Below are 27,722 nucleotides of genomic sequence, written 5' to 3'. Positions count from 1 at the left end.
TATAAATTTCAGCAAGGCTTTTGATAAGGTACCCCATGCAAGGCTAATTGAGAAAATAAGGAGGCACGGGATGAAATGGGATATTGCTTAGTGGATCCAGAACAGGCTTGCATGCTGAAGACAAATAGTGGTTGTAGACGCATCACATTGTACATGGAGGTCTTCAGTGGAGTACCCCAGGGATCTGCTCTGTGATCCTTATTCTTCGTGATTTTTATAAATGACATGGATGAAGAAGTGGAGGGATGGGTTAGTATGTTTGCTGATGACACATAGTTTCGAGACGTTCTGGGTAGTGTGGAGGGTTGCAAGAAGTTGCAGCGTGATATTGATAGGATACAAAACGTGGCTGAGATGTGGCAGATGAAGTTCAACCCGATAGGTGTGAAGAGGTTCATGTTGGTAGTTCAAATATCATGGCAAATTATAGCATTAATGATAAGACTGTTGGCAGTGTGGAGGATCAGAGGGATCTTGGGGTACGAGACCATATGAAGCTCAAAGCAGCTCCACAGATTGACTCTATGGGTAAGAAGGCATATGGTGTATTGGCCTTCATCAATCGTGAAATTGAATTTAGGAGCAAAGAGGTAATGTTGCAACTTTATAGGACCTTGGACAGACCCTGCTTGGGTACTGTGCTCAGTTCTGGTCGCTCACTGCAGGAATGACGTGGCAGCCATCTAACTGGTGCAGAGGAGATTTACGAGGATGTCTCCTAGAATGGGGAGCATGCCTTTTAAGAATAGGCTAAGTGAACTCGGCCTTTTCTCCTTGGAACGACGGAGGATGAAAGGTGACTTGATAGAGGTGTATAAGGTGATGAGAGGCATTGATCGTGTGGATATTCAGAGGCGTTTAGCCCAGGGCTGAAATGATTGCCACAAGAGGACACAGGTTGAAGGTGCTGGGAATTAGGTACAGTGGAGACGTCAGGGGTATTTCTTTTTACTCAGAGAGTGGTCAGTTCGTGGAATTGGCGGCCAGCAACTGTGATGAAGCCGGATAAGATAGGGTATTTTAAGAGATTAGTATTGCGCTGTAGGTTTTCTATGTTTCATAAGATATAGTAGCCGAAGTAGTACTTTCGGACCATCGAGACTGTTCCACTATTCAATCGTGGGCTGATCTAATTTTTTCAGTCATCCCCACTCCATTGTTTTTGCCCAGACCCTCTGAAACGCTGGCTAATCAAGAACCTATCTCTCTCTGCCTTAAATGCACTTGATGACTTGGCTCCCACAGCTGCTCGTGGCAAAAAATTCCATACATTTACCTCCCCCTGACTGATGTAATTTCTCCTCAGTTCTAACAGGACGTCCTTCAATCCTGAAGATTTGCTGTCTTGTCCTAGAATTCCTTACCAACGGAAGGAACTTTTCCATATCTAGACTGTTCGTAAATGTTCAGCATTCGGAAAATTTCTGTGAGATCTTCGCGTATTCTGCTGAACGCCAAGGAATACAGACCAAGAGCTGCCGGATGTCCCTAACACAGCAAACCTCTCATTCCTGGAATCATTCTAGTCAATCTTCTCTGAACCCTCTCTGATGTCAGTATATATGATGAACCCAAACTGAACACAATACTCTAAGTTTCTTCTCACCAGTGCCTTTTGGTACCTCAACAAATTTCAAATTCCTTGACTTGGTAATGGCTGACAGGTGCCTGACGGAGTCCAGAGATCTGTCAGATCTTCCCTGTACCTCCTCCGCTCCAGAGAAAGCAGCCCAGGTGTCCGACCTCTCATTGTAAGAAATGCCATCTTATCCCGGCAGAGTCCTGCTAAACGTCTCCGGAGGCTCCCCAACTCCCTGACATCCTTCCGATAATGGGGAGACCAGAACTGTATTCAATGCGCCTGATTCAGCCTAACTAGTGATTTATAAAGTTGCAACGTAACTCCTTGACATTTGTACTCAATATCCCGACTAATAAAGACAAGAATGCCATAGGACTTCTTAACCATCCCATCAAACTGCGTAGCCGCGTAACAGGAGCTATGAACATGGAGCCCAAGATCCTCTGCCCATCTAAAGTAAGGAAACGTTCGGCACAGCATTGTATCCGAATGGCCGGTTCTCTATGTTTCTATGTTACAGCACTGTTTATGGTTTTGGCTTTGACAGTGTGACATTTCTTTCATTAGAGTTACCAAGGTGCAACATTTCAGGTTTTTCCCTGTTAAACTCCACGCAGCTCCTGGTTTCCAAACCATGTCTGTAACTGATCTGCATCCCACTGAATATTTTGCCGGTCTTCTCCGCTCTCGACAGCGCCACTTCTCGCCGTATCATCAGCAAAGCGACTGACCCACCCATCTGTAATTTCATGCATAGTATTTATATACATTTATGAGCCGAGTGGTAATTTTGCAGTTCTATTCGATCCTGTTCAGAGCCCACTTGGAGTACTATGCTCAGTTCGGCTCGCCTTGGAAAGACGTCGAAACCATAGAAAGGGTTCAGAGGACATTTAGAAGAATATTTCCTGGATTGCACAGAATGCCTGATGAGAATAGTTTGAGTGAATTAAAAAAAAACAAATTGCTGCAGAACTCAGCAGGCCAGACAGCATCTATGGGAGGAGGTAGAGACGAAGTTTTGGGGCGAAACCCTTCATCAGGAGGGTTGAGTGAACTCAGTCTTTACTCTTTGGAGCGACGGAGGATGAGAGGTGACCTGATAGAGATATATAATGTTATGAGAGGCATTGATTGTGTGGATAGTCAGAGGCTTTTCCACAGGGCTGAATTGGATCGCAAAGGTAGGCACGGTTTTAAGGTGCTTGGAAGTTAACGCAGAGGAGATGTCAGGGGTAAGATTTTACGCAGCGAGTGGTGAGTGCGTGGAATGGGCTGACGGAGGCGGTGGTGGAGGTGGAAATGAGAGGATCTTTTAAGAGACTTCTTAATGGCTGCATGGAACTTAGAATAATAGAGAGCTATGGGTAAAGCCTAGGTTGTTCTAAGGTAGGGACATGTGCGGCCAGTTTTGTGGGCCGAAGGGCCTGTATAGTGACGTATGTATTCTACGTTTCTATGTTTCTAAAACACCCATCTACAATTTCATCCAGATCATTTATATACATCACAGACAGAGAATTAACTAGGGAGTCGAGTGACAACTTTTTATTACCCAGATGTTGTTAGTCTATGGGAGACAGAGGCAGATGCATTAGAAACTTGGAAAATTGCGAGTATGACACGTGATCCCTCCAGACGACGTCATCACTGTGAATACTAACCTGTTTGTGTAGTGGTTGACAAACCGTTAGGTCCCGAGGCAATGGGAGGATCTTCATCCTGATCGATGCCGGGTTTCTCTTTCCGAAAGTTCAGATCTGAATAGGTGGAGTTCAGATCGCCTGGGAGAAAGAGAGAGAGCAGATCAAGAGAGTGAGAGCGGTAGAGAATGGGGTAGGGTGTCAGGAAGAGAGAGGAGGGGTTGAGAGAAGAGAGAGAGGCAAATGAGGGAGAATGAGTGAGAATTCGAGTGAGAGGGTCAGGGAAAGTGGTAGAGACTCAAGAGGCTCTCGGGGGCAGCAGAGGAGAGCGATGGACAGAGAGAGGGTTGTAGCGACAGTGGTGCTGGGAGGGAAGATGAAAGAGAAAGTATCAGAAGGGAGTACGGGGTGAGAGAGGTGGAAACAGCGGGAGGGGTGGGGAGAGAGTCGGGAACAGTGAGAGGGCAGGGAGAGGTGTGAAAGACGGCGAAAGAGAGGGGGATTGAGAAGAGGGAGTGAGGGGAGAAGAAAAGTGAGAGGGTGATGGAGAAGAGTGAAGAAGACAATTTGCGAGAGAGGGCGATGAGCGAGTGGACACAGTGTAGGGGAAAGGGCATGACCCATGGATCGTCAGGAGGAGAGGGCGTGAGGGGAGTTCAGGGGCAAAATTAGGGACAGAGCCAGGTTGTAAGACCGGAGGGGCGGACAGGGAAGGATGAGAGGGAGCGGAGAGAGATGGACAGAACGCAAGGGGGAGACCGAGAATGGTAGAGACGGTGACTGTGATAGAGGAGTGACTGGAGGAAGGGGGGCAATGAGAGAGGGCGAAGAGAAGGGGACAGTGGGGGAGAGTAGGGAAAACGGGGAGAGAGGGGGAGAAACGGAGAGCGGAGAGGGTGTGAGGAGGTGAGGGAGCGGAGAGGAGGGGAAAGAGTGTGGGGTTAAGAACATTGAGAGAGCAGTTATGGATTTATACAGCGCCTCATCCTCACCGTTTCTCCCACTGCGTCCCTCCTCACCCTCCTCCCTCCTCACGGTGCTCACTCATCACCACAAACCCACCCTACAGCGCTCACTCCTCAGCGCCCCTTCCTCCACAAGGCACATACCATGCTAGCTCTCCTCACCGACCCTCAGCACACACTCATCAAACCACCCTACGGCGCTCCCTGTATACTGTCCCTACCAGGGCGCTCACACCTAACGGCACCCTCCCCACCGTTCCTCCCACAAAGTCCACCCACCCATCGTCTTTCCCATGCGTTCCCTCCGTCTTATGCTCAAACAAGCAATCCTTAGGGTGACTGTACGTTTGCCCTGAGATCTCTGGACAGGATTGAACACGTCAGCTAAACAGTGTCAAACCAACAAAGATAAAACTAACCTCGATCTTTCCGCACCCGGGGCGCAGAGCGGGTCTTGAAATTCAGTTCAGCATACGATACATCAGGTTCAGCTGGGGACAGGAAAGCGAGGGTCAGAGACAGACTGAAGTTCCCTCCACACAGTCGAATCACACACTCCCGGGGTCAGACACAGAGTGTAGCACCCTCCACCGCGTCCCATCACACACACCAGGATAAGCTACAGAATAGATCAGTCCCCTGTCTTTCTGCCCCACTCACCTCGGGAAGGGGACCGTGCGTCCGTATTTCCCAACTTCACATTCATGTGACTCTCGTTCCGGTCCATCCTGCCGAGTATTCTCTGCGTCTCTGAGCTCAGGTAGCTGAAACAACCGTTGTCAGAGGAAGCCTGTGTAAACAAGTGGGTTAGACCGGTAACAACCAACGCCGGATAAAGAGCTGATGAGAGTGGGGAGAAAGAAGAGAAGACTGGGGTCGGGGATAGAGAGGTTGTGACAATGGAAAGACTAGGGAGAAGGAAGCGAGTGAATGGGTGTGTCCAGAGAACAGGGAGGAAGAAGTGATGGAGATGGGGGATAATGAGCGGAGAGGGTGAGACTTGGAGAAATTAAGGCAGGAGAGTTGGGGAGTGATTGGAGAGACAGGGTCGGTGAACGGAGGTAAGGGTGAGAGATCAGGATGGAACAAGACAGCGGGGAGGAGGAGAGGAGGAATGGAGATCGCCGTTCAGATGGAGGAGGAATTCCGGGAGGTCTGAAGAAATGTGGAAACGAAGAAGGGACAGAGAAAGGAAAGGATTTGGAGGAGATGAGTTGAGAGAGGAATGAGCTGAGAGTGCAGGAATGAGAAAGGAGGGAACGACCGAGGGATTTTGTCACTCGTACAGAGTCTCAATTATCAAGGACAGATGCACCTCCAGCTGGTTTCTGCTTTGAGCATTGGACTTTCCCTCCCTCCGAGTGAGGTGAACAATTCACCTCGAAACACTGTCCATTCAGAGCGTTTCCTCGCTTTCCTCGTCCAGTGGCGCACTCTCTCATTCTCCCTCCTTATTCCGTGGCATTCCCTGTCTCTTCCTCTCGTTCTCCTTCGACAAGCTTCCCCCACTCTCCACTTTTCATTCTACTTTTCCCTCCCACAATTCTTTCTCACTTTCTATCCCATCTCCCTCCCCTCCTCAAACCTTGCTCTTTTCTCTACCTCCTCTCTCCCATATTTGCCCCACTGTCTCCCCTTCCCCATTGTCTTAATCCACACTGTCACCCGTCTGCCACTCCCTTTTGCTTCTCTCCAAGACCAACACTTCTGTCACCTTGACAGGCAGATGTGCTTACACGCTCACAGATCCTTTCAGTATTCCCCGTCCCTTCCGACTGTCTACCTTCATTTCCTTCGTCCCATCTCCACCCCTACTCCCATCCGAGATCCCCGTTCTCTCCCAGCACACCTTCCTCCTTCCCGCCCCCACTCTTTCTCTGCCTTTCGTTTTCCTCAGTCCCTCGCATCCTTCTCCCACCCTCGCCTGGCACTGGCTCCTTCTGTCCCACACAACTCAGCCCCTTCCACGGCTTCCCTATTACGCACCTTCCCTCTCCCCTTCCTCTACACTATCCTCTTTTAACGATTTTAACGGCTTTCTTTCCTCCTCTCCTCTTCCCTCATATTTCCACTCCCACTTCAGTTATGCCTTCACTCGCCCTCTTGGATGCCGTGTTTCCCTACTTTCTCAATAATCCTCCTATTGGATACCTTATCAAATGCCTTGCTGAAATCCATATACACTACATGTAATGCCCTTCCTTCATCAATGTGTTTAGTCACATTCTCAAGGAATTCAAGCAGGCTTGTAAGGCACGACCTGCCTTTGGTAAAGCGATGCTGACTATCCCTAATCATATTATACCTCTCCAAATGTTCATAAACCCTGCTTCTCAGGATCTTGTGCATCCACTGGTCAATAATTCCCTGGGCTATGCCCAACCCTTTCTTGAATAAAGGGTCAACATCCGCAACCCTCCAATACTCCGGAACATTTCCCCTCCCCGTTGATGATGTAAAGATCTTCGCCAGAGCCTCAGCAATCTCCTTCCTCGCCTTCCATTGTAGCCTAGGGCACATCTCATCCGTTCCAGGCGACGTACCGACCTGATGCTCTCCAAAAGTTCAAGCTCATCCCCTTTCTTAAAATCCACACGCTGAAGCTTTTCAGTCAGCTGCAAGTGATCGCTACAATCACCAAGATCCTTTTCCATAGTGAATACTGGAGCATAAAACTTCATTAAGGATCTCTGCTATATCCTCCGGTTCCATACACACTTCTGCTCTGTCACACTTGATAGGTCCTATTCTTTCGCGTCTTATCCTCTGAATCTCCACACACTTGAGGAAAGCCTTGGGGTTTTCCTTAATCCTGCCCGCCAAGAATTTCTCATGGCCCCTTCTGCCCCACCTATTTTCCTTCCTAACCTCATTCCAGTTAGCCTTATAATCTTCTAGATCTCTAACGTTAGCCATTTCTCTCAATCTTTTTGCAAGATGTTCATTTTCGTCTTGACTAGATTTAGTACAGCCTTTGTACACATGGTTCCTGTGCCCGACCATAACTTCCTTGGAACGTACCTTTGCCGAACTCCACACAAATATCCCCTGAACATTTGCCTCATTTATGCCGTGTTTTTCACTGAGAACATCTGCATCCAGTTTAAGCTTGCAGTTTCCTGACTGATAGCCTGATGATTCCCCTTACTCCTACTAAATGCGTTTCTAACTTTTCTGTTCCTATCTCTCTCCAACGCTATTGTAAGGAAGATAAAATAATGTTCGCTATCTCTAAAAAGGTCTCGCACTGAGTGTTGTGCTACCTGACGAAGTTCATTTTCCAATGCCATAAGAAGTGCATCGTCTCCTCTTATAGGCTTATCTACATATTATGTCAAAAAAATTTCATGAACAAACCTAAGAAACTCGATTTATCTAAATTCCTTGCTCCAGGGAGATACCAAATGATATTTTGGAAATACAAATCTCTCATCACGACCTCTTTATTATTATTACACCTTTCTACGACTTTCTTCCCAATCTAGTCCTCGATATCCCTGTTGCTATTGGGCGGCCTAAAAAAAAAACACCTGGTAAAGTTATTGACTGCTTCCTGTACGTAACCTCCACCCACAGAGATTCCGTAGATAATTCCTCTATGCTATCCAACTTTCCTGGAGCTTGGTCACTATCTCTGATAAACAGTACCCGCCTCTATCTCTTTTGCCTCCCTCCCAGTACTTTTTGACTGTCTCTAAATATCCAAGTATTTGTAATGGCCAACATATCATATCTCCAAAGGAGATAGTGATCACACACTACATCCCTAACCATAGCATTGGAGAGGGATAGGAGGAGATAAGTTAGCAAAGCGTTTAGTTGGAATCGGGGTAAAATATGAGGCTATTACTTGTTTACTCTCATATTGTGTACTGTTTGCAAACATCGCCGAATGTCCATCCAAACGAGATTCGTAAGTTTCTCCGTCCGGGGGCTACCATCACCCAGATGAATCCGGGAGCCGAACCGATGATCGCATTCCAGCTATCTTTTTTTTATTTTCTTGTAAACCCTTTCTTTAGCTTTCACAAGAGCTTTGAGTTCCCTTTTCGGTTTGAATAGGATACTTCTTGAGAAATGAGAACTTATTTATTTTTGGAATACATTTTTCACAGAAACGAAAGCAATTGCTGTTGTGCTGACAACCCTTGCAGATGTGGTTGGAGAAATGGCAGAAGAGTTCAACCCGGACAAATAGAAAGATAAAGCACAGTGTTAAGGACAAGACCGTGTCGATGAGCAGAGGGATCTTCCGGTCCGTGTCTGTAGCTCCATGAACGTGGCTCCGCAGTTTGCAGACGATATGAGGATAAGTGGAGGGGAAGACAGTTTTGAGGAAGTAGAGAGGCTACAGAGGGGCTTAGACAGCGCAAAGTAATGGCAAATTTACTGTTGTGTTGAAATATGTATGGTCAGGCACTTTGGCAGAAAATAAAGGTTTGACTATTTTCTAAATGGAAAGGAAACACAAAAATCACAGAGAATCAAGGGGACTTTAAAGTCCCTGTGCGAGATTCCCTAACGTTTTTTAGGGAAGTCTAGAAATCTACAACACATTCCCGGCCCCTCAGCCCATAATGTTGTGTCGATGATGTAAACTTCTCAGGTAGAGTCTGTGATGAAGAGGGCAAATGCAAGTCAGCATTTCGACGCTGAAACTTTATAAAGCACTGCCGAGGCCTCACGTAGAGTATTGTGAACAGTTTTGGGCCTCTTATCTTAGAAAGATGGTGCTCAGAGTGGAGAGATTTCAAACGAGGTTCACAAAACTGATTCCTAGATTGAAGGGCGGCATATGGGAAGTGCTGGATATCTCTAGGCCTGTACTCACTGGAATTTAGAAGGAAGAAAGGTGATCCCATCGAAATCTATTGAATATTTAAATTCCTTGATCGACTGGGTATGGAGAGGATAGTTTCTATAGTGGAGGGGTCGAAGACCAGAGGACAGAGACTTAGAAGAGAGGCGCGTCACAAGGAGAACTTACTACAGCCAGTGAGTGGTGAATCAGTGTATTTCTTTGCCACAGGTGGCCGTGGAGGGCAAGGCACATTTTTATGGCAGTAGTTCTTGATTGGTCAGGGCGTGAAGGAATACAGGGAGAAGGCAGGGGATTGAGGCTGAGAAGTAAAATGGATCAACCACAATGAAATTGTGGAGCAGTCTCCATGTGTCGATTAGTCCAATTCTGCTCCTAAATCTTACGTTCTTATGATGTTACTTCTGTTTTATTGTGGAAAGGCTAAATGCTATTGCTCGGTTTGACTGTCAGAAGACTGAGGTCACGAAAGTCACAGGATAAGATGCAGAAGCTGCCTTGCTTGTGTGAGCTAACAAAAGCTAGCAGCATTTCATACTAAGAATGAGCTAATGTTCACTTTTACCCAACTCTGCCTTGGTAATGGAGGAACTGACTGCAGACGTGCAGTTCTAATTTTGTGCACTGCCCGGTCGCATCCGTAGACTGGCTGAAACTGAACAAGTGCTTCTTGAAATCGCTCACTGACTATATTTGGCTGTTGGCTCGTGTCCAAAATACACTGTACAATTGTAAGAGATAACCTGATATTGGCGGAGTGGAAAGGCTACGGGATCACATATTCGAGGGATAACCGTACACCAATGTCTGTGTATTTACTTCTGTTTGATCCCAGGATAAATGCTTTTAAAGTCCAATTTGGTAAAACAGGGTAAATTATATCGAGAGGAATGATGTGGGACCCAGGGAGAGATGACCGACTGATTTGATTGTGCATGACCTATTTTTCCATTGGTCTATGTAACATACATAGACATGTCCATTAAGAATATCCCAGATGGTAGACACCCTGGGAGATGGAAGTTTCGGAGAGACGGACATGAACTGGAGTGGTGAGAGAGGGAAAGAGAGGAGGAGATTTGGAGCGTGGAACATCGAAGGGGAGGGAGATATCAGATGGCGTGAGACCCAGGGACAGTTGTCGGTTTGATTTGACCGGGGAAGGTAGATCACGCACGGATAGTAGATGTAATTTTCATGGAATTTAACAAGGCATTTGACAGGGTCCAGTTTGCAGACTTCATTGGAGGATGATGTGGAACCCGCGACGCCTCTCTGAGCAGTTTGATTGCGTTCAGCAATATGGCGGTTTCCCCGAGAATGTACACTGTGCAGTTAATAACCTTGCCGAAGAGAGTAATGTTGGTAGCGTTGTCAACAGAGAGGACAGTTATCATTGACAGGAGGATCCTAATCAGCTGAGGAAGATTGCCGAGCGCAGCCGCATGCAGGTTAACTCGTTAAGGGCGAGCAGTCATATTTCAGGACGACAAACCACTGCCAGACTTTCAGAGTGAACGGGAGGGACTCTGGAAATTATAGTAGTGCAAATGGACCTGTGCATCCAGGTACACGTTTCCCTGAAAGTGTAGTCACATGGACCCTGGGGAGTGTTGTAGAGGAAACCAGGCATACAGAGAAATATAAATCAAAACATTGAGCGCAATGCAGGCCCTCGGTTGACAATGTTATGTTGAACGTGTACTGACTTTAGAAATTAATTAGGGTTTCCCATAATCCTCTAATATTGACGGCTCCATCGAGGAGTCTATAACAAGTTCCAATTGTATCCGCCTGCAGCAGAGTCGGATGTAGCACATTCCTGCCCACACCACTCTATGCGCAAAAAAAAAACTGCTCCTAACATCCCCTCTGTCCTACTGCAAGCACCTTAAAACTGTTCCCTCTCCGGTTAGTCATCTCAGCCCTGGGAAAAAAGCCTCTAACGATCCACACGATCAATGCCTCTCATCACTTATACACCGCTATCAGGTCACCTCATATCGTCCGTCGCTGCAAGGACAGAACTCCGAGTTCACTGAAACTATTACCAGAAGCCATGATTCCTAATCCAGGCAACAAACTTTTTAATCTCCTCTGTGCCATTCCTATAGGTTCTACATCATCCCTGTTGTCGGGTGACCAGAACTGAGCACAGTTCCCCAAGTGGGGGTGGGGTGGGTGACCGCTGTGCATCATGGCTGTAACATTACCTCTCGCTGTTGAACTCAGTTCCACGGTTGATGATTACTAATGCATTGTATTCGTAAACACAGAGTTAAACTGCGCAGCAGCTACGAGTGTCTGATGGAATCGGACTCTAGGATCCCTCTGATCGTCCACACTGCAAGGTTTACCATTAGTAATATATTCTGCCATTATATTAAACCTACACAAATGAACAACCTCCCACTTACCTGGGTTGAACACAATCTGCCACTTCTCAGACCAGTTTTGCATTTATAAGACCATAAGACAAAATAGCGGAAGTCGACAATTCGGCCCATCGAGTATGCTCCGCCATTTCATCATGAGCTAATTCATTCTGCCATTTAATGCCACTCCCACGCCTTCTCACCTTATCCTTTGATGCCCTGGCAACTTAAATAACTATCAATTCTCCCACCCAATTACTTGAAATCCACTTCCGCCCGTGGCAACGAATTCCACAGATTCACCACCCTCTAGATAAAAAAATAAATCTTCTCATCTCTGTTCTGAATGGGCGCCCTTCAATCCCTAACTCGTCTCCTCTCGTACTGGACACCCCCACCATGGGAAACAACTTTGCCAAAACCACTCTGCGTATGCCTATTAACATTAGAAATGCTTCTATCAGTTCCCGCTCATTCTGTTAAACTCCGAGGAGGGCAGTTCAAGAACCGACAAATGCACCGCATATATTAACCCTCTCATTCCCGAAATCATTGTAGTGAAGCTTCTCTGAACCCACTCCAAAGTCAGCTCAGCCTTTTTTTAAATAAGGTGCCCAAAACTGTACACAGTACTCCAAGTGAGGTCTTACCAGTTCTTATAGAGCCTCAAAATCACATCCTTGCTCCTGTACTCTATTCCTCTGGAAATAAATGCCAACATTGCATTCGCATTCTTCACCACCGACTCAAGCTGGAGGTTAACATTAAGGGTATCCTGCACGAGGACTCCCATGTCCCGTTGCATCAGAGAATTTTGAATGCTCTCCTTAGTTAAATAATATTCTGCCCGTTTATTTCTTACCAAAGTGCATGAACGTACACTTTCCAACATTGCATTTCATTTGCCACTTCTCTTCCCATTCTCCGAATCTATCCATGTGTCCCTGCAGACTCTGTTTCCTCAGCACTACTGGCCTCTCCACCTATCTTTGTATGATCAGCAAACTTAGCCTCAAAGCTATCTATACCATAATCCAAATCGTTGACATCCAGAGTGAAAAACGCAGCCACAACACGGACCCGTGTGGAACATCATTACTAACAGGCAGCCAAGCAGAATGGGATCCGTTTATTCCCACTCTATTTCCTGCCAATCACACAATGCTCTGTCCACGTATGTAACTTTCCCGCAATTCTATAAGCTTTTATATTTTTTAGCAGCCTTATGTGCGGCACCTTGTTAAAGGCCTTCTAAAATTATGAGCCTTCTACAACAACTCTTTGCCTTCTGTGGGCAAGCCAGTTCAGGATCTCTAAAGCAATGTCCCCTTGGATCCCCTGCATCCTTTCTTTCTTAATAAGCCTTGCCTGGGGTACCTTATCAAATGACTGTGCGAAATCCATTTCCATTAAATCTACTGTTCATCCTTCATCAATGTGAATAGTTACATCCTCAGAAGTTTCAATCAGGCTCGTAAGGCACAACCTGCCCTTTACAAAGTTATGTTGTCTATTGCTGACATATTAAACCTCCCCACATGAGCATTAATTCTGCCTCTTACGATCTTCTCCATCAACCTAACACTCACTGGTCTAGAATTTCCTGGGCGGATCTACTCACTTTCTGGAATAAAGGAAAAATATCCGCAACCCACCAATCTTCCGGAACCGCGCACGTCCCCATTGATGATGCAAAGATCATCGCCAAACTCTCAGTAACCTCCTACCTTACTTCGCCGAGTAGCCTTGGGTACATCTCATCCGGTCTCGGTGACTTATCCAAAAGATGCTTTCCTAAATATCCAGCACATCCTCTTTTTAATTGTCTACTTATTCAAGCTTTTCAGGATGCTGCAAGTCATCACTACAATCATGAAGGTCATTCTCCACTGTGAGATCTCACTAAAATCTAGCAACTCCCCAAGTTAATGTTCCAATAACAAATCAAGAACAATTTCCCGTCTTGCAGGCTTATCTACATAATTGTAACAATAAAGCTTCCTAAAAACACCTAACAGACACCAACCCATCCAAACCTCTTGCGCTATGGAGATGCCAATCGATATTTGGGAAATTAATATCTCCCATCGCGGCAACTCTGTTATAATCATAGCTTTCCATGAACTGTTTCCCTATCTGCTCCTCGATATTCCTGCTACCATTGGGCGGCCTATGAAAAAAACAACCAGTAAAGTTATTGGATTTATCCGTAGGTAACTCCTCCATGGCGTCTGCCTTTCCTGCAGCTGTGTCACAATCTCTGATCAACGGTGCCACGCCCTCAGCTCTTTTTCCCACCCGCGCCCGTTCTGAAACATCTCAGAGTTGGCACATGACGTACCCATTCCTGTCTCTGACCCATCCAAGTCTCTGCAATGGCCACCAAATCATATCTCCAGAAGATTACTCTGGAAGATTGAACGGGGCACGACGCGCAAGCGCGTGAACGTCGGCCCGTGAGGCAGCAGGAGAGTTTAAAAAGCGAGCAGATTAACAGAGCGGGGGACGAAGTGGAGGGAGACAGGGTAGGAATGCTTTGGCTCCAGAGGCTTCGGCGAGCTGATGTTGAGGATTAGCTTCCTTGCAGTGAGATAAGGCCAGGTAATCTCCCTCAATTAATCTAATTAATTTAGGAATAGGTAATGGAGGCAGCAGTTAGGGCAGTCGAGTGTTCCGTTAACAATATGTCGAAAGTCCAGGCGAGCACAAACGTGCCTGATGACCACACCTGCAAAAGGTTCATCCAGATGCAGCTCCTCACAAACCGTGTTAGGGAGCTGGATAAATTTCAGATCATTCGGGAGGCAGAAGGAGAAATAAACAGGAGTTACATGGAGACACTCACCCCTAAATGCCAGGAGGCATGTAGCTGGGTGACTGTGAGCGGAGGGAAGGGGAATAGACAGAATGAGCAGAGTACCCCTGCGGCGGTTCCCACCAATAATAAGTATACCGTTTTAGATACTGTTGGTGGGGACGACCTACCAGGGACAATTTGTAGTGGTCACGTCTCTGGCAGTGAGACTGGATCCTCAGCTCAGAGGGGATGGAGTGAAAAGAGGAGAGCAGTAGTGGTAGGGGATTCGATGGTTGGGGAGAAAGATAGGAGGTTCTGTGGGAGAGATCGAGAATCGCGGATGGTCTGTTGGCTTCCTGGTGCTAGGGTCTGTGATATCTCGGATCGAGTTCTCAGTATTCTCAAGTGGGGGTGTGAGCAGCTGGATGTCGTGGTCCATGGATGGACAAATGACGTGGATAGGAAGTAGGAGGAGGTCCTGCAAAGAGTGTTTAGGGAGTTAAGTGCAAAGTTGGAGGAAGGGACCTCCAGGGTTGCCATCTCAGGATCGCTACCCGTGCCACGTGCTACTGAGGCCAGCAATAGGAAAACCATGTAGCTAAATACGTGGCTTAGGACTTTGTGCAGGAAGGATAGATTCATGTTTCAGTACAATTCGGCCTTGTTCCAGGGAAGGTGGGGCTTGTACCGACGGGACGGGTTGCAACTGAACTGGTGGGGGACTAACATCCTTGCGGGAAGGTTTGCTAGTGCTGCACCGGGGGATTTAAACTAGATTTGCAGGTGGAGGGGAACCAGAGTGTTAGAGCAGATTGTGAGGTGGAGCAGTATAAAGGTCATGCGCGAGCTGCAAGTACAGTACATGGAGTAAAGGCAGATCCAGCATTTGAGGAAAGAGAAACAGAATAAAGTCTGTAAAGATAGTTAGGCAGAAGGGCTAAAGTGCGTGTACGACAATGCAAGAAACATCAGGAACAAAGGTAATGACATATTGCCCTTACTATATCTCAGTTCTATCCATACTGACTCTACATCTCCTGATTCTATGTCACACCTCGCAAGGGACTGAATTTCATTCCTCACCAGCAGAGCCACCCCATCCCTTCTGCCCACCTGTCTGTCCTTTCGATGGAACGTATACGCTTGATTGTACATTTCCCAGTGAAAAGTGGCAGATACGATCACCTCGGAGAAATGTGAGGTGGTATACTTTGGAAGGACAAACTCCAAGGCAGAGTCCAAAGTAAATGACAGGACACGTGGTAGTGGGGAGGAGTAGAGTGATCTGGGGGGGTGGGTACATGTCTACAGTTCCATGAAAGTTGCCTCACAGGTTGATAAGTTAGGTAAGAAAGCCTATGGGGTGTAGGCTTTCATAAGTCGAGAGATAGAATTTTAGAGTCGCGATGCAAAGATTCAGCAGTATAAAATCCTGCTTAGGTCACACGTGGAGAACTGGTCGCCTCACTATAGAAAGGGTGTGGAAGCACTGGAGACGGTGCAGAGGAGATTGACCAGAATGTTGCCTGGTTTAGAGAGTGTGCATTATGATCAGAGATTCAGGGAACTAAGGCTTTACTCTTTGGAGTGAAGGAGGATGAGAGGAGACATGATAGAGGTGTACCAGATATTAGGAGGAGTAGATAGAGTGGATAGCCAGCGCCTCTTCCCCAGGGCACCACTGCTCAGTACAAGAGGACGTGGCTTTAAGGTAAGGGGTTGGAAGTTCAAGGGGGATATTAGAGGAAGGTGTTTCTACTCAGAGAGTGGTTGGTGCGTGCAATTCACTGCCTAAGTCAGTGGCGGAGGCAGATAACTAATGAAATTTAAGAGACTACTAGACAGAGAAATGGAAGAATTTAAGGTGGGGGGGGGTTATATGGGGGGCATGGTTTAAGGGTCGGCAGGGCATCGTGGGCCGAAATGACTGTAAAGTGCTGTATTATTCTATGTTCAATGTTGTAACATTGCCAGTTTTTTCTTATTCGTCACTTCCGCCTATGAAGCCTCACTTAGACGAATTGTCTTGCCTGTCCTGACTGTTCACTACAGTGACATTTTCTCAGCCTAGTGATGGCACCCCTCCTCCTTTAATTCCTTCCACTTTCTCACGGCTAAAAATAGGGAAACCCGAAATATCTTGCTCTCCTGCTTGCTCCTCCTACACCCAATTCACAGTAATGGCTACAATGTCATAATTCACCCATTGATTCATTCCCTGAGCTCAAGCGCCTTTTTTAAAGCGTCCTGAAGTGAAATATACGGAGCTCAGGGCACCAGTCGCATTATGTCTAAACTCTTGACATCTGACTTTTTCTGCGATCTTACCATCATCTGTCTCCATAGCGACTCCGCTATTTATTCTGGAGCTCTGCATCCCATCCCCCTGCAACTCGAGTTCACCAACTCTCCCAAAAACTCTCACGCACAGCACTGACAAACGTTCCCGCTAGGATAACAGTTCCCCTCCAGTTCAGGTGTAAACAGTATTACATCTCTTCTATCTAGACTCATCTTCCTCCGAAAAAAATACAATGATTCCATGTTTTAGAGCCCAAACACTTATACTACGTGCTAATCTGTATGGCCTTCCTCTGTCTGAATACACTGGGGCGGGTAGTGGTCCTGTCCTTTAATTTAATAGCTATATCCCTGCCCTCACTTTGCAAAACCACCTTCCCATACATACCGATTTTATTTGTACATATATGCTGCTCACTCACTTAAGAATCATAGAGAAGGAATGGTGTGCTGAGAAAAGAGGAAGGAAGTGTACGAGAGTGGGGCCACAGAAAGGGTGTTCAGTTTGCAGCCCTTGGTTCAGAACGTGTGAGATACCATTTTCTTGCTCCCTATCTTTGCTTGGAGCCAGCTTAAAATCCGAAATCCACTGACCCATGACTCGGAGTCAGAGACAGAGCGAGAATCCCTCCGTACAATCCCATCACACACACCCTGGGTGTGACACAGACAGAATCTCCCTCCGCAACGATCCTTCACACACGCCCGGGGTCAGGCGCAGAGTGCAGCTCCCTCCACTCTGTCCCAACACACACACCCTAGGGCATACACGAAGCGAAACTCCGTCCACACCGTCCCAGCATACTCTTCCAGGGTCAGTTAACCAGCGAAGCTCCCTAAATATTATCCCATCACACTCCCGGAGTCGGACATGTGAAGTACCTCCCGCACCGTCGCAGCACACCCTACCGGAGTCAGCAAAAGTACGAAACCCTCTCCCTCCTCCGTTTCCCCCACTCACCAATACCCAGATTTTCGGCTTTCCAGTAGTCTTGAATGGTGTGTGTGTCTCGGAGATGGCGTGTGTGTGAGCGGATTGTGTGCTGCCGTTAGAGGAAGGAAGGGGAGGAGAGAGGAGACCAGGGAAAGGGTGCTGAGAATGCAAACACTGATGCAAGTGGTGTAGAACACGTGACCGGACTGAGATGCAGAGTTGTGGTGAGTTTCAGATCCTGGTGATCGATATCCGGTGCAACAGGTGGGGAGGTGAAACACCACCCATCATCTCTCCCTCTTACTACTCATAATTTCCTGTGACACAGAGTGGGAGGAGAGTGGTGGGACGACTTAGATGGGGAGCGTTTTGCACATGGAGTGTATCACCGAGATGGGGAAGGGACGTATGGTTACGTAAGGGATGATGGAGACGGCGAAGTGTGCAGAAGGGGGTTTGGGTCACGGAGACGGGGTTGCTTGGAACTGAGGGATGGGTGACGGAGACGAGAGTGGTGTATTGCAGACAGTGTGTGATGGTGACGGGAATGAGTGCAGAGTTGAACGTTTGACGGAGTTTAGAAGGATTTTGCAGAGGGAGGGTGTTATGCATACGGAGTGGTGTTTTCAATTGTTTTGGAATTACATTGCAGGTAAACTTTTTCCCAATTTGTGCTCCCTATCACACTCTCGGCATCCCCAATGACCCTGAGTCCATCCAGTTCCATTTCCAGCTCCTCAAAGCGGAATGTTAGAATATGCAGCTGGATGCTCTTAAGAACATAAGACTCAGGAGCAGAGGTCGGCCATTCGACCCATCGAGTCTGCTCCGCTATTTTATCATGAGCTGATCCATTCACCGATTTAGTTGCACTTCCCCCGCCTTCTCACCATAACCTTTGATGCCCTGGCTACTCAGATACCTACCAATCTCTGCCTTAAATACATCCAATGACTTGGCACCAACTGCCGCTCGTGACATCAAATTCCAGAGATTCAAAACCCTCTGGCTGAAACAAAAAAAATCTTCGCATCTCTGTTCTGAATGGGCGCCCTTCAATCCTTAAATCATGCCCTCCCGTGGTAGACTCCCCCATCGTGGGAAATAACTTTGCCAAATCCACTCTGTCCATGCCTTTCAACATTCGAAATGTTTCTACGAATGTTTCTATTCGAAATTCTTCTAAAATCCAAGAAGTACTGTGCTAGAGCGGTCAATCTTTCGACATATGTTACCGTCTCATTCCCGGACTCATTCTACTGAAATTTCTCTGAACCCTTTCCAACGTCAGCACATCCTTTCTTAAATAATGTGCCTAAAACTGCACACAGCATTCTAACTGAGTTCTTACCAGTGCCTTATAGAGCTTCAACATCACACCCCTGCTCCTATAATCTATTCCACTAGAAGTAGACAATAGGTGCAGGAGTGGGCCGTTGGTCTTTTCGAGCCAGCACCGCCATTCAATGGGATCAGGGCTGAACATCCACAATCAATACCCTCTTTCTGCCTTCTCCCAATATCCCGTGACGGCGCTATTTTTACGAGTTCTATCTAACCCTTTCTTGAAAGCATAGAGAGACCTGTCCTCCACTGCCTTCTGAGGCAGAGCATTCTATACATCCACAACTCACTGGGTTATATATTTTCCTGAACTCCGTTCTGAATTGGTTACTCCTTAAACTGTGCCCTTTGGTTCTGCACTCCCCCATCATCGGGAAAATGTTTCCTGCCTCTAGCGTGTCCAATCCCTGAATAATCATATATGTTTCAATCAGGTCCCCTCTCATCCTTCAAAATTCCAATGTATACAAGCCCAGTCGCTCCAATCTTTCAACACCCGACAGTCCCGCAATCGCGGGAATCAACCTCGTGAACCTTTGCTGCACTCCCTCAATAGCAAGAATGTCCTTCCTCAAATTTGGAGAACAAAACTGAACACAATACTCTAGAAGTCGTCTCACGAGGGCCCTGTGCAACTGCAGAAGGAACTCTTTGCTCCGATACTCAACTCCCCTTGTTATGAAGGTCATCATGCCATTAGCTTTCTTCACTGTCTGCTGTACCTGCATGCTTACCTTCAGTGTCTGATAAACAAGGACACCTGGATATCATTATAGTTCATTTTTTCCTAACTTGACACCAATCAGTTAGTAATTTGCCTTCCTGTACTTGTCACCAATGTGGTTAACATCAAATTTATCCACTTTAAACTGCATCTGCCATGCATCTGCCCCCTCAGCCAACCTGTCCAAATCACTCTGCATTCTCCTAAAATCCTCCTCATATTTCACACTGCCACTCAGCTTTGTGTCATCTGCAAATTTGCTTATGTTATTTTTAATCCCTTCATCTGAATCATTAATGTAGACAATAAATAGCTGCGGTCCCAACACTGAGCCTTCAGGTACCCCACTAGCCACTGTCTGCCGTTCTGAAAATGACCCGTTAAACCCTACTCTTTGCTTCCTCACGGCCAACCAATTTTCTATCCATGTCTGTACTCTACTCCCAATACCATGTGCTCTAACCTTGCCCACTATCCGCCTGTGTGGGACGTTATCAAAGGTTTTTTGAAAGTCCAAGTACACGACATCCACTGACTCCCCTTGTCCATTCTCATAGATAGATTCTCATAAACTTCCAGAAGATTAGTCTTGAGGAGTCAGACAATAGATGTGATACCCACCACACCGACCCAACACACCAACACACAGAGCCTAGATCACAGACTGTAATCCTCTCTCTCTCTCTCTCTCTCTCTCTCTCTCTCTCTCTCTCTCTCTCTCTTTCTCTCTCTCTCTCTCTCTCTCTCTCTCTTTCTCTTTCCTTGAGAGTAGGAGCGAGGGAATGGGGGATTTTTCCTCACCTTTCCTGCTGGTCAACGTTGAAAGAATAATTTGCTTTCGGGGATAGAGCAATGTGGTTGAGGACGCACATATTCCTGAGACAGGCGGTCTGGCAGAAGTCCCGAAGTGAATTCGCGATTGTTTTGGATTCAAGGGCCGAATACAACTCAAGGGATTTTAGTCGATATTGGCTCCGGGTCCTGTTCATCTCCTCATATTGTTCCACAAGTCTCAGCTGGTCTCGTTCGGAAGAGATCAGGAAGGTGCGAAACTCTGTCAAGAAGAAAAGAGAAATTTGCGAAAGTTTCGGAAGGCTAGGTATTTTTTAAAATATTATAAGGCTAGCAGGAAGGATCTTAAGAGGGAAATTAGGAGAGCCAGAATGGGCCATCTGAAGTCCTTGGAGGCAGGATTAAGGAATAATTATTCGGGACTGGATGAGATGTACCCCAGCTACAATGACAGGCGAGAGAGGAGATTGCTGAGCCTCTGGCGATGATCTTTGCATCATCAATGGAGACGGGATAGGTTCGGGAGGATTGGAGTGTTGCGAATATTGTTCCTTTATTCAAGAAAGGGAGCCCAGGAATTTATAAACTAGTGAGTCGTAACTCAGTGGTTAGTAAATTGATGGAGAAAATACTGAGCGGGAATATTTATGAACATTTGGATACGCATGATATGATTAGGAATAGTCAGCATGGCTTTGCCTAGGACAGGTTGTGCCGTACGAGCCTGATTGAATTTTTTGAGGATGTGACTAAACACATTGATGAAGGAAGAGTAGTAGATGCAGTGTATATGGATTTCAGCAAGGCATTTGATACGTTACTCCAGGTAATGATTATTGAGAAAGTAAGGAGGCACGGGATCCAAGGGGACATTGATTTGTGCAACCAAAACTGGCTCAGAGAAGGTAATGAGTGGTTTTAGACGTGTCATATTCTGCATGCCAGTGGTGTGCCTCAGGGACCTGTTCTGGGACCCTAACTTCTCGTGATTTTTAGTGACCTGGATGAGGAGGTGGAGGGTTGGGTTAGTACGTTTGCTGCTGACACAAAGGTTAAGGGTGTTATGTACACTGTGGAGGACTGTCAGAGTTTACAGCGGGAACTTAATAGGATGCAAAACTGGGCTGAGAAGTGGCAGATGAATATCAACCCAGAGAAGTGTAAAGCGGTTCATTTTGGTAGGTCAAATATGTTGGCAGAATATGGCATTAATGGTAAGGCTCTTGGCAGTGTGGAGGATCAGAGGAATCTTGGTGACCGAGTCCATAGGACGCTGAAAGCAGCTGCGCCGGTTGGCTCTGTGGTTAAGAAGGCGCATGGTGTATTAGGTTTCATCAATCGTGGACCTAAATTTAGAAGCCCAGAGGTAATCTTGCAGCTATATAGGTCCCTGGTCAAACCATTGGAGTACTGTGCTCTGTTGTTTTCGCCTCACTGAAGAACGGATGAGGAAGCCATAAAAAGATTGAGAGGAGATTTACAATGATGTTGCCTGGAATGGGGAGCATGCCATATGTGAATAGGTTGAGTAAACTCGGCTTTATCTCGTAGGAGCGACGGAGGATAAGAGGTGACCTGACAGAGATGTATAACATGATGAGAGGCACTGATCGTGTGGACAGTCAGAGACTTTTTCCTACGGTTGAAATGTCTATCAGGAGTTGGCACAGTTTTAAGGTGCTTGGAAGTAGTTACAGAGGAGATGTTAGCGGTAAGCTCTTTACTGAGAGACTGATGGGCTGCCGGCAACGGTGGTGGATGCGAATACGAAAGGGTGTTTTAAAAGACTTTTGGATAGGTACATGGAGCAGAGTAAAATAGAGGGTTAGTGGTAAGCCAAGTAATTTCTAACGTAGGTACATGTTCGGCACAACTTTGGTGGCAGAAGGACCTTATTGTGCTGTAGGTTTTCTGTTTTCAGGAAAACTACACAACTCAGAACATGGGTCCCAGCAACATATCATCCAGGACTCTCATTTTCTCCACAGAGCATCCTTTTGTTACCCTTGTTAACGAATCCCGACAGCTCGCCTCTGCTCTCCTTCAAATTCCCTTCTGAGCCACAGAACATTAAACAGAGCCGCCAAATTGCTGTCAGCAACTACCACACACACACACACACACACACACACACACACACACACACAAACACACACACACACACACACACACACACACACACACACACACAAACCTGCATTCGAAGTGGGTGGTGATCTAGTGGGTCCTACAGGGAGTGGTGTCCACGCAGACATGGGTTCACTGATGCAAAGCTCCTCCGGCACCATCGCAGCACACTCTAATGGAGTCTAAAAAACTGCGCAACTCTCTCCCTCCTCCGCGCTACCCACTCACCAACACCCAGCCTATAGGCGTACGAGTGTCCAATTGAGTGTGCCTCTCCAAGATGGTATGTCTCTGTGTGTGTGTGTGTGTGTGTGTGTGTGTGTGTGTGTGTGTGTGTGTTTGTGTGTGTTTGTGTGCGTGTGTGTGTGTGTGTGTGTGTGTGTGTGTGTGTGTGTGTGTGTGTGTGTGTGTGTGTGTGCGTGCTGCGAGAAGACCAAGGAAGGGGAGGAGAGAAATGGCCAGGGAAAGGGAGTTAAGATTCCAGATACTGAAGCAAGTGGTGTGGAACCACACGACCGGTCTGTGCATACAGAGCTGCTGAGAAGCTCAGATCCTGTTGGTAGATATCCAGTGGAAGGGCGATGTGTGATACTAGGCGTCATCTCTCCCTTATACTCACCAGAATTGCCTGTCACACATAGAGGGAGGGGGGAGTGAGCGGAGTCGACGTAGATGGGGATCGTTTAGCAAACGGAATGTATCTCGGATACGGAGATGGGCGTAGGGACCGTACAGTATGTGAGAGCGGGTAGAGAGAGTGTGTCAAATAGAGAGAGAAGAGAGTCAGCGCAGAAAGAGAGACAGGCAGAGGGAAGTAGAGACATAGAGATTTGGGTGTGGGCAGAGAGTGTGTGTGTGGGCGTAGAGTGAAGCAGGAAGAGAGAGAGGGAGGGAGAGAGAGATAGAGAGAGAGATAGATCTATAACCCATGGAATGTCCGTACAGACAGGACCGGGGTCAGACAGAGTGAAGCACCCACAATTCCGTCCATTCAATCATACCCGGAGTTAGACACAGAGTGATGATCACTCCACACCGTCTCATCACAGTAGTCTTGCGTCAGACACCGACCCTTTCGTTCCCTGGCTATCTGTAGCTATCTGTTTTTCTGTCTGTCTGTCTGTCTGTCTGTCTGTCTGTCTGTCTGTCTGTCTGTCTCTCTCTCTCTCTCTCTCTCTCTCTCTCTCTCTCTCTCTCTCTCTCTCTCTCTCTCTCTCTCACTCTCTCCCACATACTCAAGGATAGATACTCAAAGACATCCTTAAGGATAGTTAGGGGCGTGGGAGGGGTGTTTTACCTCACCTATCCTGCTGGTCAACAGTTGGCAGAATTTGCTTTCGGGTACAGAGAGATTCTTGTTGAATGTGTAACCACGCTTGAGACAGTTGGTCTGGCCGAGGACCAGAAGTTAATTCGGGGTTATCCTCGATTCAACGTGTGAATGCAACTCATGGACATTTAGACGATATCGGCACCGGTTTCTGTTCCACTTGTCCCCAAAGGTCTTCTTGTCTCGGTCGGAAGTGATCGGAGAGAGACGAATATCTGTCAAAAAGAAAAGTAAAGCTTACAAAAGGGGTTTGTAAAGTTTGGTAATTTTAGAGATCTCGAAGATTATAAGGCTAATAGGAAGGTGCTTAAGAAGGAAATTCGGAGAGCTGGAAGGGGCCATGTGAAGGTGTTGGCGGGCAGGATGAAGGAAGACCCCAAGACATTCTACAAGTGTGTGAAGAGCAAGATGGTAAGTCGTGAAGGAATTGGACCCATCAGGTGTGACAGTGGGAAAGTGTGTACGGAACCAGAGGAAATAAGAAAGGTACTTAATGTATACTTTGCTTCTTATTCCCTATGGAAGAGGATCTTGGTGATAGTAGTGATAACTTGCAACAGACTTAAAAGCTTGAGCATGTGGAAAAGTCACTCGGACAGGGTGAGATGTAAACTAGTCTACCATGAAAGGCGAGGGAGGAGATTACTGAGCCTCTGGCGATGATATTTGAATCATCAGTGGGGACGGGAGAGTTCCTGGAGGATTAGAAGGTTGCGGATGTTGTTCCTTTATTCAAGGAAGGGAGAAGAGATAGCCCAGGAACTTATAGACTAGTGAGTCTTACACCACAGGTTGGTAAGTTGATGGAGAAGATCCTGAGAGGCAGTGTTTATCAACTTTTTGTGTTGTTTGATATGATTAGGAATAGTCAGAATGGCTTTGTCAAGGGCAAGTTGTGCAGATTTCAGCAAATCATTTGTTAAGTTTCCCCATGCATGGCTTATTGAGGAAGGAAAGAGGCATGGGATACAAGGCGACATTGCATTTTGGATCCAGAACTGGCTTGTCCACAGAAGACAAAGTGTGGGTGTGGACGGTTCATTTTGGGCTTGTAGGTCGGTGACCAGTGGAGTACCTCAGGGATCTGTTCTGGGACCCTTACTGTCCGTGTTTTTTTTTTTAATCACCTGGATTAGGAAGTGGAGCGATGGGCTAGTAAGTGGAATTGATAATGCAGTGGTGGTTGGGAGTGTGGAGGTGTGGTGACATCTTGGGGTCCGAGTCCATAGAACGCTCAAAGCAGCTGCGCAGGTTGACGCTGTGGTTGTGACGGCGTCCGGTGTATTTTCCTTCATCAATCGTGGAATTCGATTTAGAGCCGAGAGGTAATGTTGCAGCTATATATGACCCTGCCCAGATCCCACTTGGAGTACTTTGTTCAGTTCTCGTGGCCACAATACAGAAGTAATTTGGAAGCCATAGAAAGGGTGCAAAGAAGATTTACAAGGATGTTCCTTCTATTGGGGAGCTTGCCTTCTGATAATTGGTTGAGGTATTCTCCTTGGAACGACGGAGGATGAGAGGTGACCTGACAGACATGGACAATATGATGAGAGGCTTTAATCGTATGGCTAGTCAAAGATTTATTTTTTTCCCTAGGGCTGAAGTGGTTGCCACAAGAAGGCACAGTTTAAGTAGCTGTGGTGTAAGTACACGGACATGTCAGGGGTATATACCCATCACAGGACGCTGAAAGCAGCTGCGCAGGTTGACCCTGTGGTTAAGCAGGCGTACGCTGTATTTGCCCTCATCAATCGTGGAATTCAAATTAGAGCCGAGAGGTAATGTTACAGCTACGTAGGACCCTGGTCAGTCCCCCCTTGGAGGGTTGTGCTCACTTGCCGTCTCCACACTACGGAAAGGATTTGGAAGCCTAGAAAGGGTGCAGAGAAGATTTACAGGGATGTTTCCTCGAGTGGGGATCATGCCTTATGATAATACGTTGAGCTTTTCTCCTTGGAGCCAAGGAGAATTAGAAATGAGACAAGCAGGTAGAAAATATGATGAGAGGCATTAATCGTATGGATAGACAAAGGCATTTTTCCCCATGGTTGGAATGGTTGCCACAAGAGGACACTTTTTAAGTAGCTGGGGTGCAACTACAGAGGAGATGTCAGAGGTATATTTTAATTCAGAGAGTGGTGAGTGTGTGGAATGGGCTGCCGGCAACGTTGGTGGAGGCAGATACAATAGGGTCTTTTAAGAGACTTTCAGATGGGTACATGGAGCTTAGTGAAGGGCTATAGGTAATGTCTAAAACTACCAAGTAATTTCTAAAAGAGGGACATGTTCGTCACGACTTTGTGGGCCGGAGAGCCTGTATTGTGCTGTAGGTTTTCTATGTTTCTATGAAAACTGCGCAACTCAGAACATGGGTCCCAGCAAGATACCTTCCAGGACTCGCGCTCACTTATGGCAGCCTCCGTTTGTTACCCATATGAACGAATCCCCTGTCACGACAGCTCGCCTCTGCTGCCCCTCATATTCCCTTCTGAGCCACAGAACTTTAAACAGAGCCGCCAAACTGCTGTCAGTAATTACCACACACACGCACAAACACACCAGTATCCGAGGTGTGTGGTTGTGTATGTTCGTAGGGGGCGGTGTGGGGAGCTTGAGGCCGGATTGGGAATATATGGGTGGTAATATATTGGATCCTACAGGTAGTGGTGTCCACACAGACATGTAAATCTGCTCCGGCACCATTGCAGCACACTCTAATGGAATCAGAAAATCTGCGCAACGCTCTCCCTCCTCCGTTCTCCCCACTCACCAATATCCAGCCTTTATGCTTTCGAGTGTCAAATTGAGTGTGCCTCGCTAAGATGGAATGTGTGTGTTTGACTGGATAATGTGCGCCGAGAAGACCAAGGAAGGGGCGGAGTGAAGAGGCCAGGGAAAGGGTGTTAAGTTTGCAGAAACTGAAGCAAGTGGTGTGGAACCACACGACCGGCCTGTGCATACAGAGCTGCTGAGAAGCTCAGATCCTGTTGGTAGATATCCAGTGGAAGGGCGATGTGTGATACTGGGCGTCATCTCTCCCTTATACTGACCAGAATTGAATGGGGGAGTGAGCGGAGTCGACGTAGATGGGGATCGTTTAGCAAACGGAATGTATCTCGGATAAGGAGATGGGCGTAGGGACCGTACAGTATGTGAGAGGGGGTGGACAGCGTGTGTCAAATAAAGGCAGTACAGCAAAAGAGAAGAGAGTCAGCGCAGAAAAAGAGAGAGGGAGAGGGAAGCAGAGACATAAAGATTTGGGTCTGGACAGTGAGTGTGTGTTGGCGTAGAATGAAGCAGGAAGTGAGAGATGGAGGGAGAGAGACAGAGAGAGAGAAAGAGAGAGAGACAGAGAGTGTCAGAGAGACAGAGAGAGAGAGTGAGATAGAGAGAGAGATACAGAACAATAACCCATGCAATGACCGAACCAACATGACCGGGCTCAGACACAGAGTGAAGCTCCTGTGAACCGTCCCATCAATCACACCCGGAGTTATACACAGCGAAGATCCGTTCACACCGTCCCATCACAGTATCCGTGGGTCAGACACCGACTCTTTCGCTCTCTAGTTCTCTGATTCTCTCTCTCTCTCTCTCTCTCTCTCTCTCTCTCTCTCTCTCTCTCTCTCTCTCTCTCTCTCTCTCTCTCTCTCTCTCTCTCTCTCTCTCTCTCTCACTCTGTCCTTAAGGTTAGCGGCGGGGGAGGGGTGTTTTACCTCACTTATCCTGCTGGTCAACAGTTGGCAGAATTTGCTTTCGGGTACAGAGAAATTCTTGTTGAGGGTGTACCCACGCTTGAGACAGTTGGTCTAGCCGAGGGCCAGAAGTTAATTCGCGGTTATCCTGGATTCAACGTGTGAATGCAACTCATTGACACTTAGACGATATCGGCACCGGTTCCTGTTCCATTTGTTCCCAAAGGTCTTCTAGTCTCGGTCGGAAGTGATCGGAGAGAGACGAATATCTGTCAGAAAGAAAAGAAATAC

General features: G+C 47.0%; 1 protein-coding gene across 1 annotated transcript in view; it reads right to left on the bottom strand.

The window, feature by feature from the left end:
• The window catches only part of LOC132389964 (uncharacterized), a 35,854-nt gene extending 18,300 nt beyond the window's left edge, over nt 1-17,554 (bottom strand). The window contains exons 1-4 of the mRNA XM_059962542.1: nt 17,444-17,554; nt 4,851-4,980; nt 4,610-4,681; nt 3,247-3,366 (exon numbers count right to left, since the gene is read on the bottom strand). Coding sequence (XP_059818525.1) covers nt 3,247-3,366; nt 4,610-4,681; nt 4,851-4,917 — 259 coding nt within the window. The 5' untranslated portion in view covers nt 4,918-4,980; nt 17,444-17,554. The remainder of the gene's footprint in view (nt 1-3,246; nt 3,367-4,609; nt 4,682-4,850; nt 4,981-17,443) is intronic.
• Between the last annotated feature and the right edge of the window lie 10,168 nt (nt 17,555-27,722).

This window comes from Hypanus sabinus, unplaced genomic scaffold (assembly GCF_030144855.1).
Source record: "Hypanus sabinus isolate sHypSab1 unplaced genomic scaffold, sHypSab1.hap1 scaffold_722, whole genome shotgun sequence".
In the NCBI taxonomy this organism is placed as follows: Eukaryota; Metazoa; Chordata; class Chondrichthyes; order Myliobatiformes; family Dasyatidae; genus Hypanus; species Hypanus sabinus.
The sequence above is the reverse complement of the archived record's forward strand: the minus strand, read 5'-3'. Positions and strand labels throughout refer to the sequence as shown.